The sequence below is a fragment of the Octopus sinensis genome, unplaced genomic scaffold (genome assembly GCF_006345805.1).
Source record: "Octopus sinensis unplaced genomic scaffold, ASM634580v1 Contig00515, whole genome shotgun sequence".
NCBI classification, from domain to species: Eukaryota; Metazoa; Mollusca; class Cephalopoda; order Octopoda; family Octopodidae; genus Octopus; species Octopus sinensis.
The window spans coordinates 5,844-20,050 of NW_021824028.1; the positions used below are offsets into that span (position 1 = coordinate 5,844).

The following is a 14,207-nucleotide window of genomic DNA, read 5'->3' on the forward strand; positions in this document are numbered from 1 at the left end:
TCCCTAGATTTGAGGATATGTGAGTATTTGAGATTATTTAATAAATTACGTAATATATTAGGAAACATATTATTCAATTTGGGAGGTTCCTAAATTTGAGGATATGCAATTTGAGGAGGTCCCTAGATGTGACGATATGGGGTACTTGAGATTATTTAATAAATTACATAAAATATTGCGTAACATATTATGAAATTTGTAGAGGTCTTTAGATTTGAGGAATGGGGGTACTTGAGATTATTTAATAAATTTATTCTTTTAAATTTGGGGAGATCCCTAAATTTGAGGATATTGGGGTACTTGAGATTATGTAATAAATTACGTAATATATTGCGTAACCTATTATGCAATTTCGGGAATTCCCTAGATTTGAGTATATTTGGGTATTTGAGATTATTTACTAAATTACCTAATATATTGCGTAACATATTATGAAATTTGTAGAGGTCTTTAGATTTGAGGAATGGGAGTACTTGAGAGTATTTAATAAATTACCTAATATATTGCGTAACATATTATGAAATTTGTAGAGGTCTTTAGATTTGAAGAATGGGAGTACTTGAGATTATTTAATAAAATATGTAATATATTGCGTATCATATTATTCAATTAGGGGAAGTCCCTAGATGTGACGATATGGGGTACTTGAGATTATTTAATAAATTACATAATACAGTAGACTATTCATTTAACGAAAATGAAAATTGAGTATTCGTTAAATGAATTTAACGAAAACAATTGTTTAATTAAAAATGTGTCATGTAATCGGTAATTTTAGGTTCCTTCTTTTTAATTTTTGCCAATATATTTTTCAAATTTGTAATTAGGTGAATATGTTCACCAGATTCTTGCAAAAAATATTTTTCAATATTTTCCAAATATTTAAGTGCATCTGCATAACCAATGGGATTGTCATTTGTGCTATCTAATTTCTTCATGCTCATTTCTTCCTCACATTGTATTGTATCAAGATACGCGTTTTCTTCGCAGACGACAGGTGCACAGACAGGAAACTCAATCATAATTTTCACTTTTATTATCTTTAATTGTAGGGTGATTTAAATTTAATACCTTTTTCGTCAGTAAATTCTTCAAGTATTTTTTCATCTATCTTCGGCCAATTATTTAATGCCTTGTTAAAGCAATTTTTGATAGTGTCCACTGTGACTTCGTTACAAGCCTCAATAATTAAAGGTAGAGCATTCAGTAATTTGAATTTGGTAAGTTCATCTGTATATGACAATGTTCCTATATTTGTTCCCATACTCAAATTTCTAGTCATTCCGTTTTTATACAACGATTTAAATGAATGCACAATCCCTTGATCAATTGGTTGAATCTTAGATGTTGTCTTTGGAGGAAGAAAATACAATTCGATATTACTGAATTCGCCATTAAAATAGTGAACTGGCGCATTATCTAAAAGAAGCAAAATCTTTCTATTTTCCACACTCATTTTGGAATTTAACCGTTCAACCCAGTTTTTAAAAATTAAACTGGTCATCCAAGATTTATTGCTATTTGCATATTGAATCCCAAGATTATTCATATTAATATTTTTAAAACCATGAGGATTTTTGAATTTTCCGATTACCAACGGATGCTCTTTATCTCCTTCCATATTTGTGCATAATAACAGTGTTATTCGTTCTTTCCTGAAGCCCTTGATTCGGAGTCAAGAACTAATGTTTTTTTTGAGTACATTTGAAAAAAGGGCAGTTTCATCGCAGTTGTAAAAATTTTTCCGATCCATATTTTTTTAACATGGCTGCAAAGCGTTCATATGAATCTATAAGCAAAACGGGATCCACTAATTGTTCTTCTCCAGAAATCGTGAGTGTTTTTATTTTATACTCTTCCTTAAAGCGTGAAATCCATGGGTGAGATGCTTTGAAATTTTCAATATAAAATCGTTGAGCAATTTTGAGTGCCATTTCGCGTACCATTTCATTAGTTATGGTGTGATTACAGAAACGTTTGTTCTGAATCCATGCATATAGTGGTTCATATATCTTATCAGTACAACTTTTAATGTAATATTCTTTTTTTGTTGTGTGACGCCTTGATCCATACAATTGCATTTTCTTCAAAGTTGAATTGATCACTCCAATAGGCATATTAAACCGCTGAGCCAAATTTTCTTGAGTAACAGCAGGATTATTCTTCTTGAAATCAATAACTTCCAGTTTTTGTCAAATTTGATAAGTTTTTCTTTTTTTCTTCATATTGTTCACCATTGCACACATGGTTTACTACAAAGAAATAGCGAGGAAAAATTACTTTAAAATTGTATCAAAAATTTTAATTTTCGTTATTTAAATATTCGTTAAATATACTTAAATATTCACTAATACAAAGAAAAAAAAATTTTATTTTTGAATTTATCTAAGGAAAAACGTAAAAAAATATTTTGACTTTCGTAAAATGAATATTTTCGTTAAATTTTTTTTCGTTAAATGGATAGTCTAATGTATATTGGGTAACATATTATGAAATTTGGAAAATTCCCTAGATTTGAGGATATGTGAGTATTTGAGATTATTTAATAAATTACGTAATATATTAGGTAACATATTATTCAATTTGGGAGGTCCCTAAATTTGAGGATATGCAATTTGAGGAGGTCCCTAGATGTGACAAAATGGGGTACTTGAGATTATTTAATAAATTACCTAATAAATTGCGTAACATATTATGAAATTTTGGGAATTCCCTAGATTTGAGGATATGTGAGTATTTGAGATTATTTAATTACCACCTAAAATATTGCGTAACATATTATGAAATTTGTAGAGGTCTTTAGATTTGAGGAATGGGGGTACTTGAGATTATTTAATAAATTATGTCATTTCAGATTGGGGAGATCCCTAAAATTGAGGATATGGGGGTACTTGAGATTATGTAATAAATTGCGTAATATATTGCTTAATATATAATGCAATTTTGGGAGGTTTCTGTATGTGTGGATATGTGGGTATTTAAGATTATGTAATAAATTATGTAATATATTGCGTGACATATTATGCAATTTTAGAAGGTCCCTAGATATGAGGATATGGGGCTACTTGAGATTATGTAATAAATTACGTAAATCGAGATGGTTTTTCGAGCGGATATCCCTTGCGATAGTGCGCTCTAACTCTTTCTCGATCGCGTCGGCTTCCCGCCCTTGAAGCTTTTAATTAATTAACTTGTAGTTATTGGTTGGTTTGTCAATAAAAAAAAAAAATTACGTAATATATTTGTAATATATTATACAATTTGAGGAGGTCCCTAGATTTGATGATATGTGAGTATTTTAGATAATTTAATAAATTACCTTATATATTTCGAACATATTATGAAATTTGTAGAGTTCTTTAGATTTGAGTAATGGGGGTACTTGAGATTATTTAATAGATAACGTAATATATTGTGTAACATATTATGCAATTTCGGGAATTCCCTAGATTTGAGGATATTTGGTATTTGAGATTATTTACTAAATTACCTAAAATATTGCGTAACATATTATGAAATTTGGGAGGTTCCTAAATTTGAGGATATGCAATTTGAGGAGGTCCCTAGATGTGAGGATATGGGAATACTTGAGATTATGTAATAAATTACGTAATATATTGCTTAATATATAATGCAATTTTGGGAGGTCCCTAGATGTGAGGATATGGGAATACTTGAGATTTTATAATAAATTACGAATATATTGCGTAAAATATTATGAAATTTGTAGAGGTCTTTAGATTTGAGGAATGGGGGTACTTGAGATTATTTAATAAATTTATTCATTTAAATTTGGGGAGATCCCTAAATTTGAGGATATGGGGGTACTTGAGATTATGTAATAAATTACATATTATATTGCGTAACATTATATGCAATTTCGGGAATTCCCTAGATTTGAGTATATTTGGGTGTTTGAGATTATTTACTAAATTACCTAATATATTGCGTAACATATTATGAAATTTGTAGAGGTCTTTAGATTTGAGGAATGGGGGTACTTGAGAGTATTTAATAAATTACCTAATATATTGCGTAACATATTATGAAATTTGTAGAGGTCTTTAGATTTGAGGAATGGGAGTACTTGAGATTATTTAATAAAATATGTAATATATTGCGTAACATATTATTCAATTAGGGGAAGTCCCTAGATGTGACGATATGGGGTACTTGAGATTATTTAATAAATTACCTAATACAGTAGACTATTCATTTAACGAAAATGAAAATTGAGCATTCGTTTAATGAATTTAACGAAAAAAATTGTTTAATTAAAAATGTGTCATGTAATCGGTAATTTTAGGTTCCTTCTTTTTAATTTTTGCCAATATATTTCTCAAATTTGTAATTAGGTGAATATGTTCACCAGATTCTTGCAAAAAATATTTTTCAATATTTTCCAAATATTTAAGTGCATCTGCATAACCAATGGGATTGTCATTTGTGCTATCTATTTCTTCATGCTCATTTTCTTCCTCACATTGTATTGTATCAAGATACGCGTTTTCTTCGCAGACGACAGGTGCACAGACAGGAAACTCAATCATAATTTCACTTTTATTATCTTTAATTGTAAGGTGATTTAAATTTAATACCTTTTTCGTCAGTGGATTCTTCAAGTATTTTTTCATCTATCTTCGGCCAATTATTTAATGCCTTGTTAAAGCAATTTTTGATAGTGTCCACTGTGACTTCGTTACAAGCCTCAATAATTAAAGGTAGAGCATTCACTAATTTGAATTTGGTAAGTTCATCTGTATATGACAATGTTCCTATATTTGTTCCCATACTCAAATTTTTAGTCATTCCGTTTTTATACAACGATTTAAATGAATGCACAATCTCTTGATCAATTGGTTGAATCTTAGATGTTGTCTTTGGAGGAAGAAAATACAATTCGATATTACTGAATTCGCCATCAAAATAGTGAACTGGCGCATTATCTAAAAGAAGCAAAATCTTTCTATTTTCCACACTCATTTTGGAATTTAACCGTTCAACCCAGTTTTTAAAAATTAAACTGGTCATCCAAGATTTATTGCTATTTGCATATTGAATCCCAAGATTATTCATATTAATATTTTTAAAACCATGAGGATTTTTGAATTTTCCGATTACCAACGGATGCTCTTTATCTCCTTCCATATTTGTGCATAATAACAGTGTTATTCGTTCTTTCCTGAAGCCCTTGATTCGGAGTCAAGAACTAATGTTTTTTTTGAGTACATTTGAAAAAAGGGCAGTTTCATCGCAGTTGTAAAAATTTTTCCGATCCATATTTTTTTAACATGGCTGCAAAGCGTTCATATGAATCTATAAGCAAAACGGGATCCACTAATTGTTCTTCTCCAGAAATCGTGAGTGTTTTTATTTATACTCTTCCTTAAAGCGTGAAATCCATGGGTGAGATGCTTTGAAATTTTCAATATAAAATCGTTGAGCAATTTTGAGTGCCATTTCGCGTACCATTTCATTAGTTATGGTGTGATTACAGAAACGTTTGTTCTGAATCCATGCATATAGTGGTTCATATATCTTATCAGTACAACTTTTAAATGTAATATTCTTTTTTTGTTTGTGACGCCTTGATCCATACAATTGCATTTTCTTCAACGTTGAATTGATCACTCCAATAGGCATATTAAACCGCTGAGCCAAATTTTCTTGAGTAACAGCAGGATTATTCTTCTTGAAATCAATAACTTCCAGTTTTTGTTGAATTTGATAAGTTTTTTTTTTCTTCATATTGTTCACCCTTGCACACATGGTTTACTACAAAGAAATAGCGAGGAAAAATTACTTTAAAATTTAATCAAAAATTTTAATTTTCGTTATTTAAATATTCGTTAAATATACTTAAATATTCACTAATACAAAGAAAAAAAAATTTTATTTTTGAATTTATCTAAGGAAAAACGTGAAAAAATATTTTGACTTTCGTAAAATGAATATATTCGTTAAATTTTTTTTCGTTAAATGGATAGTCTTCTGTATATTGGGTAACATATTATGAAATTTGGAAAATTCCCTAGATTTGAGGATATGTGAGTATTTGAGATTATTTACTAAATTACCTAATATATTGCGTAACATATTATGAAATTTGTAGAGGTCTTTAGATTTGAGAAATGGGGGTACTTGAGAGTATTTAATAAATTACCTAATATATTGCGTAACATATTATGAAATTTGTAGAGGTCTTTAGATTTGAGGAATGGGAGTACTTGAGATTATTTAATAAAATATGTAATATAATGCGTAACATATTATTCAATTAGGGGAAGTCCCTAGATGTGACGATATGGGGTACTTGAGATTATTTAATAAATTACCTAATATATTGGGTAACATATTATGAAATTTGGAAAATTCCCTAGATTTGAGGATATGTGAGTATTTGAGATTATTTAATAAATTACGTAATATATTAGGTAACATATTATTCAATTTGGGAGGTCCCTAAATTTGAGGATATGCAATTTGAGGAGGTCCCTAGATGTGACAAAATGGGGTACTTGAGATTATTTAATAAATTACCTAATATATTGCGTAACATATTATGAAATTTTGGGAATTCCCTAGATTTGAGGATATGTGAGTATTTGAGATTATTTACTAAATTGCCTAAAATATTGCGTAACATATTATGAAATCTGTAGAGGTCTTTAGATTTGAGGAATGGGGGTACTTGAGATTATTTAATAATTTATCCTCATTGCTCGGAAAAAGATGGATGCTCGCGAGTCCTCTTGGTTGAGGCAGAGGATCTCACTCGCAATCGTGCGCGGGAACGCGCAAGCAATCCGTTCGGCTGGATTAATTTAGTTAACTGACAATTGTTTTGTTCATTAGTGTTAAAGTATACAAAAAAAAAAAAAAAATTATGTCATATATTGCGTAACATATTATTCAATTTGACGAGGTCCCTAGATATGAGTATTTTAGGGTACTTAAGATTATGTAATAAATTACGTAATATATTAGGTAACATATTATTCAATTTGGGAGGTCCCTAAATTTGAGGATATGGGGGTACTTGAGATTATGTAATAAATTGCGTAATATATTGCGTAATATATAATGCAATTTTAGGAGGTCCCTGGATGTGAGGACATGGGAGTAGTTGAAATTATCTTATAATTTAGGTCATTTATTGCGTAATATATTATGCAATTTGTGGAGGTCCCTAGATATGAGGATATGGGGCTACTTGAGATTATGTAATAAATTACGTAATATATTAGGTAACATATTATTAAATTTGGGGAGGTCCCTAAATTTGAGGATATGGGAGTACTTGAGATTATGTAATAAATTACGTAATATATTACGTAACATATTATTCAATTTAGGGAAGTCCCTAGATGTGAGCATATGGGGGTATTTAAGATTATTATTAAATTACGTAATATATAGCGTGAAATATTTTGCAATTTGACGAGGTCCCTAGATATGAGTATTTTGCGGTACTTAAGATTATGTAATAAATTACGTAATATATTGCGTGAAATATTATGCAATTTCGGGAATTCCCTAGATTTGAGGATATTTGGTATTTGAGATTATTTACTAAATTACCTAAAATATTGCGTAACATATTATGAAATTAATTATGTAATATATTGCGTAACAGAGGATTACATTGTTCTTGTGGTGTACGGATGGTTGGTTTTTCGCAGTCTGAAAAAGTCATTCCCATGGACGGATCCACAGAAATTTTACCAAATGGAACTCAAGAAAGTGTGGACCTGACAGTTCATGGTCATCCTGATGCCTCGGGCAATTGCAATTACGGACCCCCACAGACCCCTTCAACTTTGATTCCCATGAAAGCTATTTGTGAGTCAATCGAATCTTCCAACCCTGGAGAATGGATGTCATCTCTATTGATTTGTGTCAAAGACCGTCTTAAACGAGTCCCCAGAGGAGGTTGGCCCCTCATTGCTACATATTTTAATTCTAAATTCGGAAAAAAGAAATCAATATATGAATTAAAAAAACTCGCTTCTGTCTTCGGGAATAGAAGCGAAATTTCCAAAAATGAAAAAAAGAACGAATAATAATTCCCCTGATTTGGCACTTTACAACAGGGTGCATGAGGAATTATTAATTCAATTGATGCAAATAATTCTAAAACAATCGATGCGAGGCAACAGACAAGGAAGATACCGTCTCAATATGTAATCACGAGTTAATCGAAATAATAAATAAATCATTGATCGAATATACAACAAACAACCTACCTACAAGTATTGAAGATATTTCAACTCTGATATATTCCCCGCAATGTGTGTACCAACAAATTACAATGAGAGATCCAATTAAAACGAATTGGAAGCAGAGAATACAAAATAAAATTGAGTCTTTGACTGAAAAAAATCTTAATAATAAAATGGTATGGTGTGTGTCTGTCTGTCTGTCTGTCTGTCTGTCTGTCTGTCTGTGTGTGCACACCAACTTCAAATTGGCAAAGTAAAGATAAATTCCCCCCAAAAAAAATTTTCTGCATTTTGGTTAAAATGAACAACTACGATGTCCTCGACTTACATGATGAGGTCCTTAAAACCTTCCCCCCAAAAAAAAATTAAAAAAAAAATTTTCTGCATTTTGGTTAAAATGAACAACTACGATGTCCTCGACTTACATGATGAGGTCCTTAAAACCTTCCCCCCAAAAAAAAATTAAAAAAAAATTTTCTGCATTTTGGTTAAAATGAACAACTACGATGTCCTCGACTTACATGATGAGGTCCTTAAAACCTTCCCCCCAAAAAAAAATTAAAAAAAATTTTCTGCATTTTGGTTAAAATGAACAACTACGATGTCCTCGACTTACATGATGAGGTCCTTAAAACCTTCCCCCCAAAAAAAATTAAAAAAAAATTTTCTGCATTTTAGTTAAAATGAACAACTACGATGTTCTCGACTTACATGATGAGGTCCTTAAAACCTTCCCCCCAAAAAAAATTAAAAAAAAATTTTCTGCATTTTGGTTAAAATGAACAACTACGATGTTCTCGACTTACATGATGAGGTCCTTAAAACCTTTCCGCCCAAAAATCAAAAAATTATTTTCTGCATTTGATTAAAATGAACAACGTTAATGTCCTCGACATTCATGATGAGGTCCATTAAAACCTTCGAGGCAAAATCTCACGTATTAAGAATATCCTTGATGAAAACGACAGCGAGAATATTAACAATGATGAACTCCCAATTATTCGCGATAAAGAAATTCAATTCATCCTATGATTTCTCTCTTTAAATTAATGCATATATCATTATCGACCATGAATCAAAATTAAAGCTATTATCATATTTGACTTTGACAGAATGTGCAATTACAGATTGCACGACCTTGAAAAGAGTGTGCAATTAACAGATTTTAAAAAACACTTTGATAGTTGAAACCACATTAGCACAATCATTAACACAATTTACCACCAATTGACAGCGCAATCAGAAGAATTTGCGTAAAAATATTAACTATTTAGTTAAGTTTTTCGTAAAGATAGAATTTATTTTCGGTATGCCTCTTTCCTAAACTTTTTTATTATTCAAAAATAATTTTTTCAATAGATACCGAAGGAGGGAAGACGACCTTAAGAAAAAAGTTTTTCGTAAAGATAGAATTTATTTTCTGTATGCCTCTTTTTTCCTAATATTTTTTATTATTCAAAAATAATTTTTAAATAGATAACCGAAGGAGGAAAAACGAAGCTGAAGAAAAAACGGTCAGCTTAAGGTATTAATTAAATAAATCTTTTTTGTGTGTCGCTTTTTTGGCTGCTGCTACTCTGCCTGCCGCATTTCCGCTTGCCCCATCTCCGGCTGCCCCATTTCCGCCTGCCCCATTTCCGCCTGCCCCATTTCCGCCAGTGGTTTGTCTAATCAAGGTCACTAAGCTAAATCTCCGGACTATAAAGGCTTTTAAGCATTATCTTAATTGGCTGTTAGAAAAATTAGACAGGTTGTTGCCGTGGCGGCAGAGATTTTTTTTGTTTATACTATTTTACAAATTTTTAAAGTTTTTTTTTTGTTTTTTTTATTTTTTTGTTTTTAAATTATTTATTTTTATTTGTTTTTTTTATTTTTTTGTTATTTTCTAAAAATTCAACCGGATTGAATTTTTAAACTCCTTAGATCCCTCTGGAATGCGGAATCATCTTTTAAAGTTAAAGATAGGCGTTCCAGTGGTTTTATTACGAAATCTTGCGCCACCTAAATTATGCAACGGAACGAGGTTAGTTATCAAAAATTTGATGGCTAACGTAATAGAGGCGACGATATTAACAGGTAAGTATAGAGGTGAGGATGTTTATATTCCACGAATTCCGATAATTACTGATAAATTACCATTTAGATTTAAAAGGCTGCAATTTCCTTTGAGGATGAGTTTTGCAATGACAATAAACAAGGCCCAGGGACAGTCATTAAGGTAGTTGGGTTATTTTTAGAGAGTGAGTGCTTTTCACATGGACAGCTGTATGTGGGATGCTCGAGGGTAGGCAGAAGAGAAAATTTATTTATATATGCCAAGGAAGGACGGACGACAAACATCGTTTATCAACAGGCGATAGAATAGGGTTACATTAAACCAGGTAGTCTTATACATCTACATAAACTTATAGTTGTTTGATGAAACAGGCCCTCCGCAGGAGCTAGGTCGCGGTGAGCGAAGCGAGCTGCCGAGCTAGTATATTAATATCAAAATACTTTATGTCTACTATCAAAGACGAAGAAAAGAAGAAAGTCATTGACATTTTATGTTCTTACAATTACAAAAAATCCAAAAGGGGAGAATTTGAAAGAATCTCGACAACAATCACAGACCAGATTCGAATTCTAAACAAAAAGGTGTCTATTGCAGATTCAAGGCGACAATACGGAATTGATAATCGGAAGTTTGAGTTGAATCGAAGGTCGTTCTACAGAAACCTCCATTCTAACTCTGATAATGCTCTGATTGATTGTTTCGACACATCTGATTGTCTCAAATTTTGGATGGACGTCTGGAAGAAAAAGGAGAAAAATGAGTTAAGTTTTGGAGTGAATAAGAGAGTTACTGGTGCTGAGCACCATGACTCCGACATCAATGACGAGTTCATTTTAAACTTAATTGAATCTCTTCCTAACTGGAGAGCTCCGGGATGTGATTGTGTATACAATTTTTTCATCAAAAAATTGGATTCTCTTCACAAATTCCTATTTCAAGAAATCAGAAATATTATTAACGGAACTAGTCACCCGCAAAGTTGGTTTTATACTGGAATCACTTACCTGATCCCAAGAAAGCAACCTCTATTGACCCCAAGGACCTCAGACCGATCACATGTATGCCATGTTTGTACAAACTGGTTACAAAGTGTGTGAATGAAAAATTGCAATATATGCCGACACTTACAACTTGATAACTGAGTACCAGCTTGGAACTAAACGACATTGTCAAGGAGCAAAAGAACTTGCACTTTTAAACAGATGCGTCAACAAAGCGCACGATAATAAATTATTTTGTGCATGGATCGACGTCAAGAAAGCATTTGACTCAGTTAGTCATGACTTTCTTGTTGAAATCCTCGAAAACTCTGGACTGCCTAATTGGATAACTAGTTTTATTATGTCAATTATTCCAAACTGGAAAGTCTCTTTGAGATTGGGAAAAAAACAGCTGGGAACTGTTAATATAGAACGTGGTATACTCCAAGGCGACTCTCTGTCGCCCCAATTATTTGTACTTGTTTTGGATCCGTTAAGTAGACTTTTATCTTCAAAATATCCAAATATATCGATAAATTCTGGTGACATTAATTCCCTAACCTTTTCTACAAATCACTTCCTATTCATTGACGACTTGAAGCTATTGTCCAAAGAAGAGGAGACATTGGCGTGGATGATGGAAGATGTGAACTATTACTTTGAATCATCTGGACTGGAGAGGAATTTCGATAAATCAGCAACAAATAGTTACCTATTAAGAAATGATGGTAAATTGATGGATGGTCTGGACAGCTACAGATATTTGGGAGTTTTAGAAAACAGATGTAGTAAAGTACTCAAAGAAGACGTACTCAAAAATATTAAAGAAGAAATGCAAAACCGTATTGAAAAGTTATCGGAAACTAAATTGAACTCAGTCAATTTATTTAAAGCAATCAATGAACATGCTCTATCACTGTGCAATTACTATATTGGACTCATTGACTTAGAACCCTGTGAATTTGAAGAAATTGATAAATTAGTCAGAAAAATACTTATGAATTTGAATGTGCATATGAAACCAGCTTGCAAAGAAAGACTTTACTTACCGAGGAATATGTTTGGAAGGGGATTGATATCTATCACTTTCAAAGCTGAGAAAATGTTGCTTGATTTCAAAACAAGCCTGGAAAGGCGAAAATTTACTTCTCTGAGAGTGCAGGAATTCTGTGGGCTGAACAACAAAAAAGTCACACATGGCCACAATCACAGAATTCTTGCAAATAAAATATGAATCAACCCAGCACATTGAACAGACACTAAAGAGTCTGCAGATTGAGTGTCTTTTATCAGCTTGATAATGAGACTTTCGATATACAGACATCCTCAAAATGGATTGTAAAAGGAAATATTTCCCCTAAATCTGAAGCCATGTTCTTCCTTCTGCAGGACAGGAATATTTTCTTCCGCGAGCTTGGTTCGAAATGCCCACATTGCAAATCTTCTAATAAGACAGTCGACCATTTGGCAACTCGATGCAATAGAATGCTTAATTCCGATTATACAAGGCGACACAACGAAATTGTTAAATGCATACACATGCACCTATGCAGAAAATTTGGATTCAAAAAATCAAAAAGGTTGAAGACTCACTCTATCCAAAGCGTAATTACCAATGATCGTGCTGAATTACGAGTTGACACTACTATCCCTACCGAGTCAAAAATTCAATATAACAAGCCGGACATTTTCCTATACGACAAAAAATTAAACCACATATGGCTAATAGAGATTGGAGTGACGTGTGTGGATAATTTAAAAGCAGTTGAAGTTGAAAAACTTCATAAATATGATATCCTGGCAAGTGAATTAGAAATCATTTACAAGCCCAAAGTCAAAATACTTCCGATTGTCATTACCTGGGATGCGATCACCTCCAAGTATTTTAAAATATACATGGATTTGATTGGCATTAAAGACAGTGTTCTGGCATACATCCAAACGATTGCATTAAAGAAGACGTTGGAAGGAATGTTCGTAGAATATAAACATGGTTTCGAAGACGTAATGACTAAAGCATTGATTCTCAACAAAGATTATGCAGTGTGGAACACTCACCAAAGGGGAGCTAACTCGATGAAGAGGAGACATGATGAGGTGACAGAAAACGAATACTCTGAGGAAGGACAAATTAATAGCAAGAGGATCACGAAAGATGATGGTGCTGTTCAGGGAGGCCCAAGACCAGTAAATTGAAAAATTTAATTAATCTAACTTTTAATTTATCATTAATCTTTTAATGGTTAACCTTGCGTAACATATTATACAATTCAGAGAGGACCCTAGATTTGATGATATGGGGGTACTTGAGATTATGTAATAAATTGCGTAATATATTGCGTAATATATAATGCAATTTTGGGAGAGGAGACATTGGCGTGGATGATGGAAGATGTGAACTATTACTTTGAATCATCTGGACTGGAGAGGAATTTCGATAAATCAGCAACAAATAGTTACCTATTAAGAAATGATGGTAAATTGATGGATGGTCTGGACAGCTACAGATATTTGGGAGTTTTAGAAAACAGATGTAGTAAAGTACTCAAAGAAGACGTACTCAAAAATATTAAAGAAGAAATGCAAAACCGTATTGAAAAGTTATCGGAAACTAAATTGAACTCAGTCAATTTATCATTAATCTTTTAATGGTACCTGGACGACGTGACGATTGGTGGACCTACAGAGGTCGTTATGGAAGACGTTAAGAGAATCACTTCCGGTTTCTCCAAGATCGGACTATCTCTTAACGGCGGAAAATGCGAACTCGTAAACATTTCTCTTGCCCCCGCCGCTCTCCGCAACACATTCTCCTCTCTCAGCAGCCTGATCGTTGGGTTAAGGCTAACGCCCACCGGCGATCTAGTTATCTTGGCTCTCCAATTTCCGCTGATGGCATAGAAAATGCCTTATCGTCTAAATGGGACGAATTAAACTACTCACTGATCG

At 32.4% G+C, this 14,207-nt stretch overlaps 3 protein-coding genes across 3 annotated transcripts; all 3 read right to left on the bottom strand.

The window, feature by feature from the left end:
• Positions 1–1,042: 1,042 nt before the first annotated feature.
• Positions 1,043–1,621, bottom strand: LOC115226915 (tigger transposable element-derived protein 6-like). The gene has a single exon (XM_029797894.1). The coding sequence runs from the start codon at positions 1,619–1,621 to the stop codon at positions 1,043–1,045; it is 579 nt and encodes a 192-aa protein (XP_029653754.1).
• Positions 1,622–4,569: 2,948 nt separating this feature from the next.
• Positions 4,570–5,148, bottom strand: LOC115226916 (tigger transposable element-derived protein 6-like). The gene has a single exon (XM_029797895.1). The coding sequence runs from the start codon at positions 5,146–5,148 to the stop codon at positions 4,570–4,572; it is 579 nt and encodes a 192-aa protein (XP_029653755.1).
• Positions 5,149–5,370: 222 nt separating this feature from the next.
• On the bottom strand, positions 5,371–5,748 carry LOC115226918 (major centromere autoantigen B-like). The gene has a single exon (XM_029797896.1). The coding sequence runs from the start codon at positions 5,746–5,748 to the stop codon at positions 5,371–5,373; it is 378 nt and encodes a 125-aa protein (XP_029653756.1).
• Between the last annotated feature and the right edge of the window lie 8,459 nt (positions 5,749–14,207).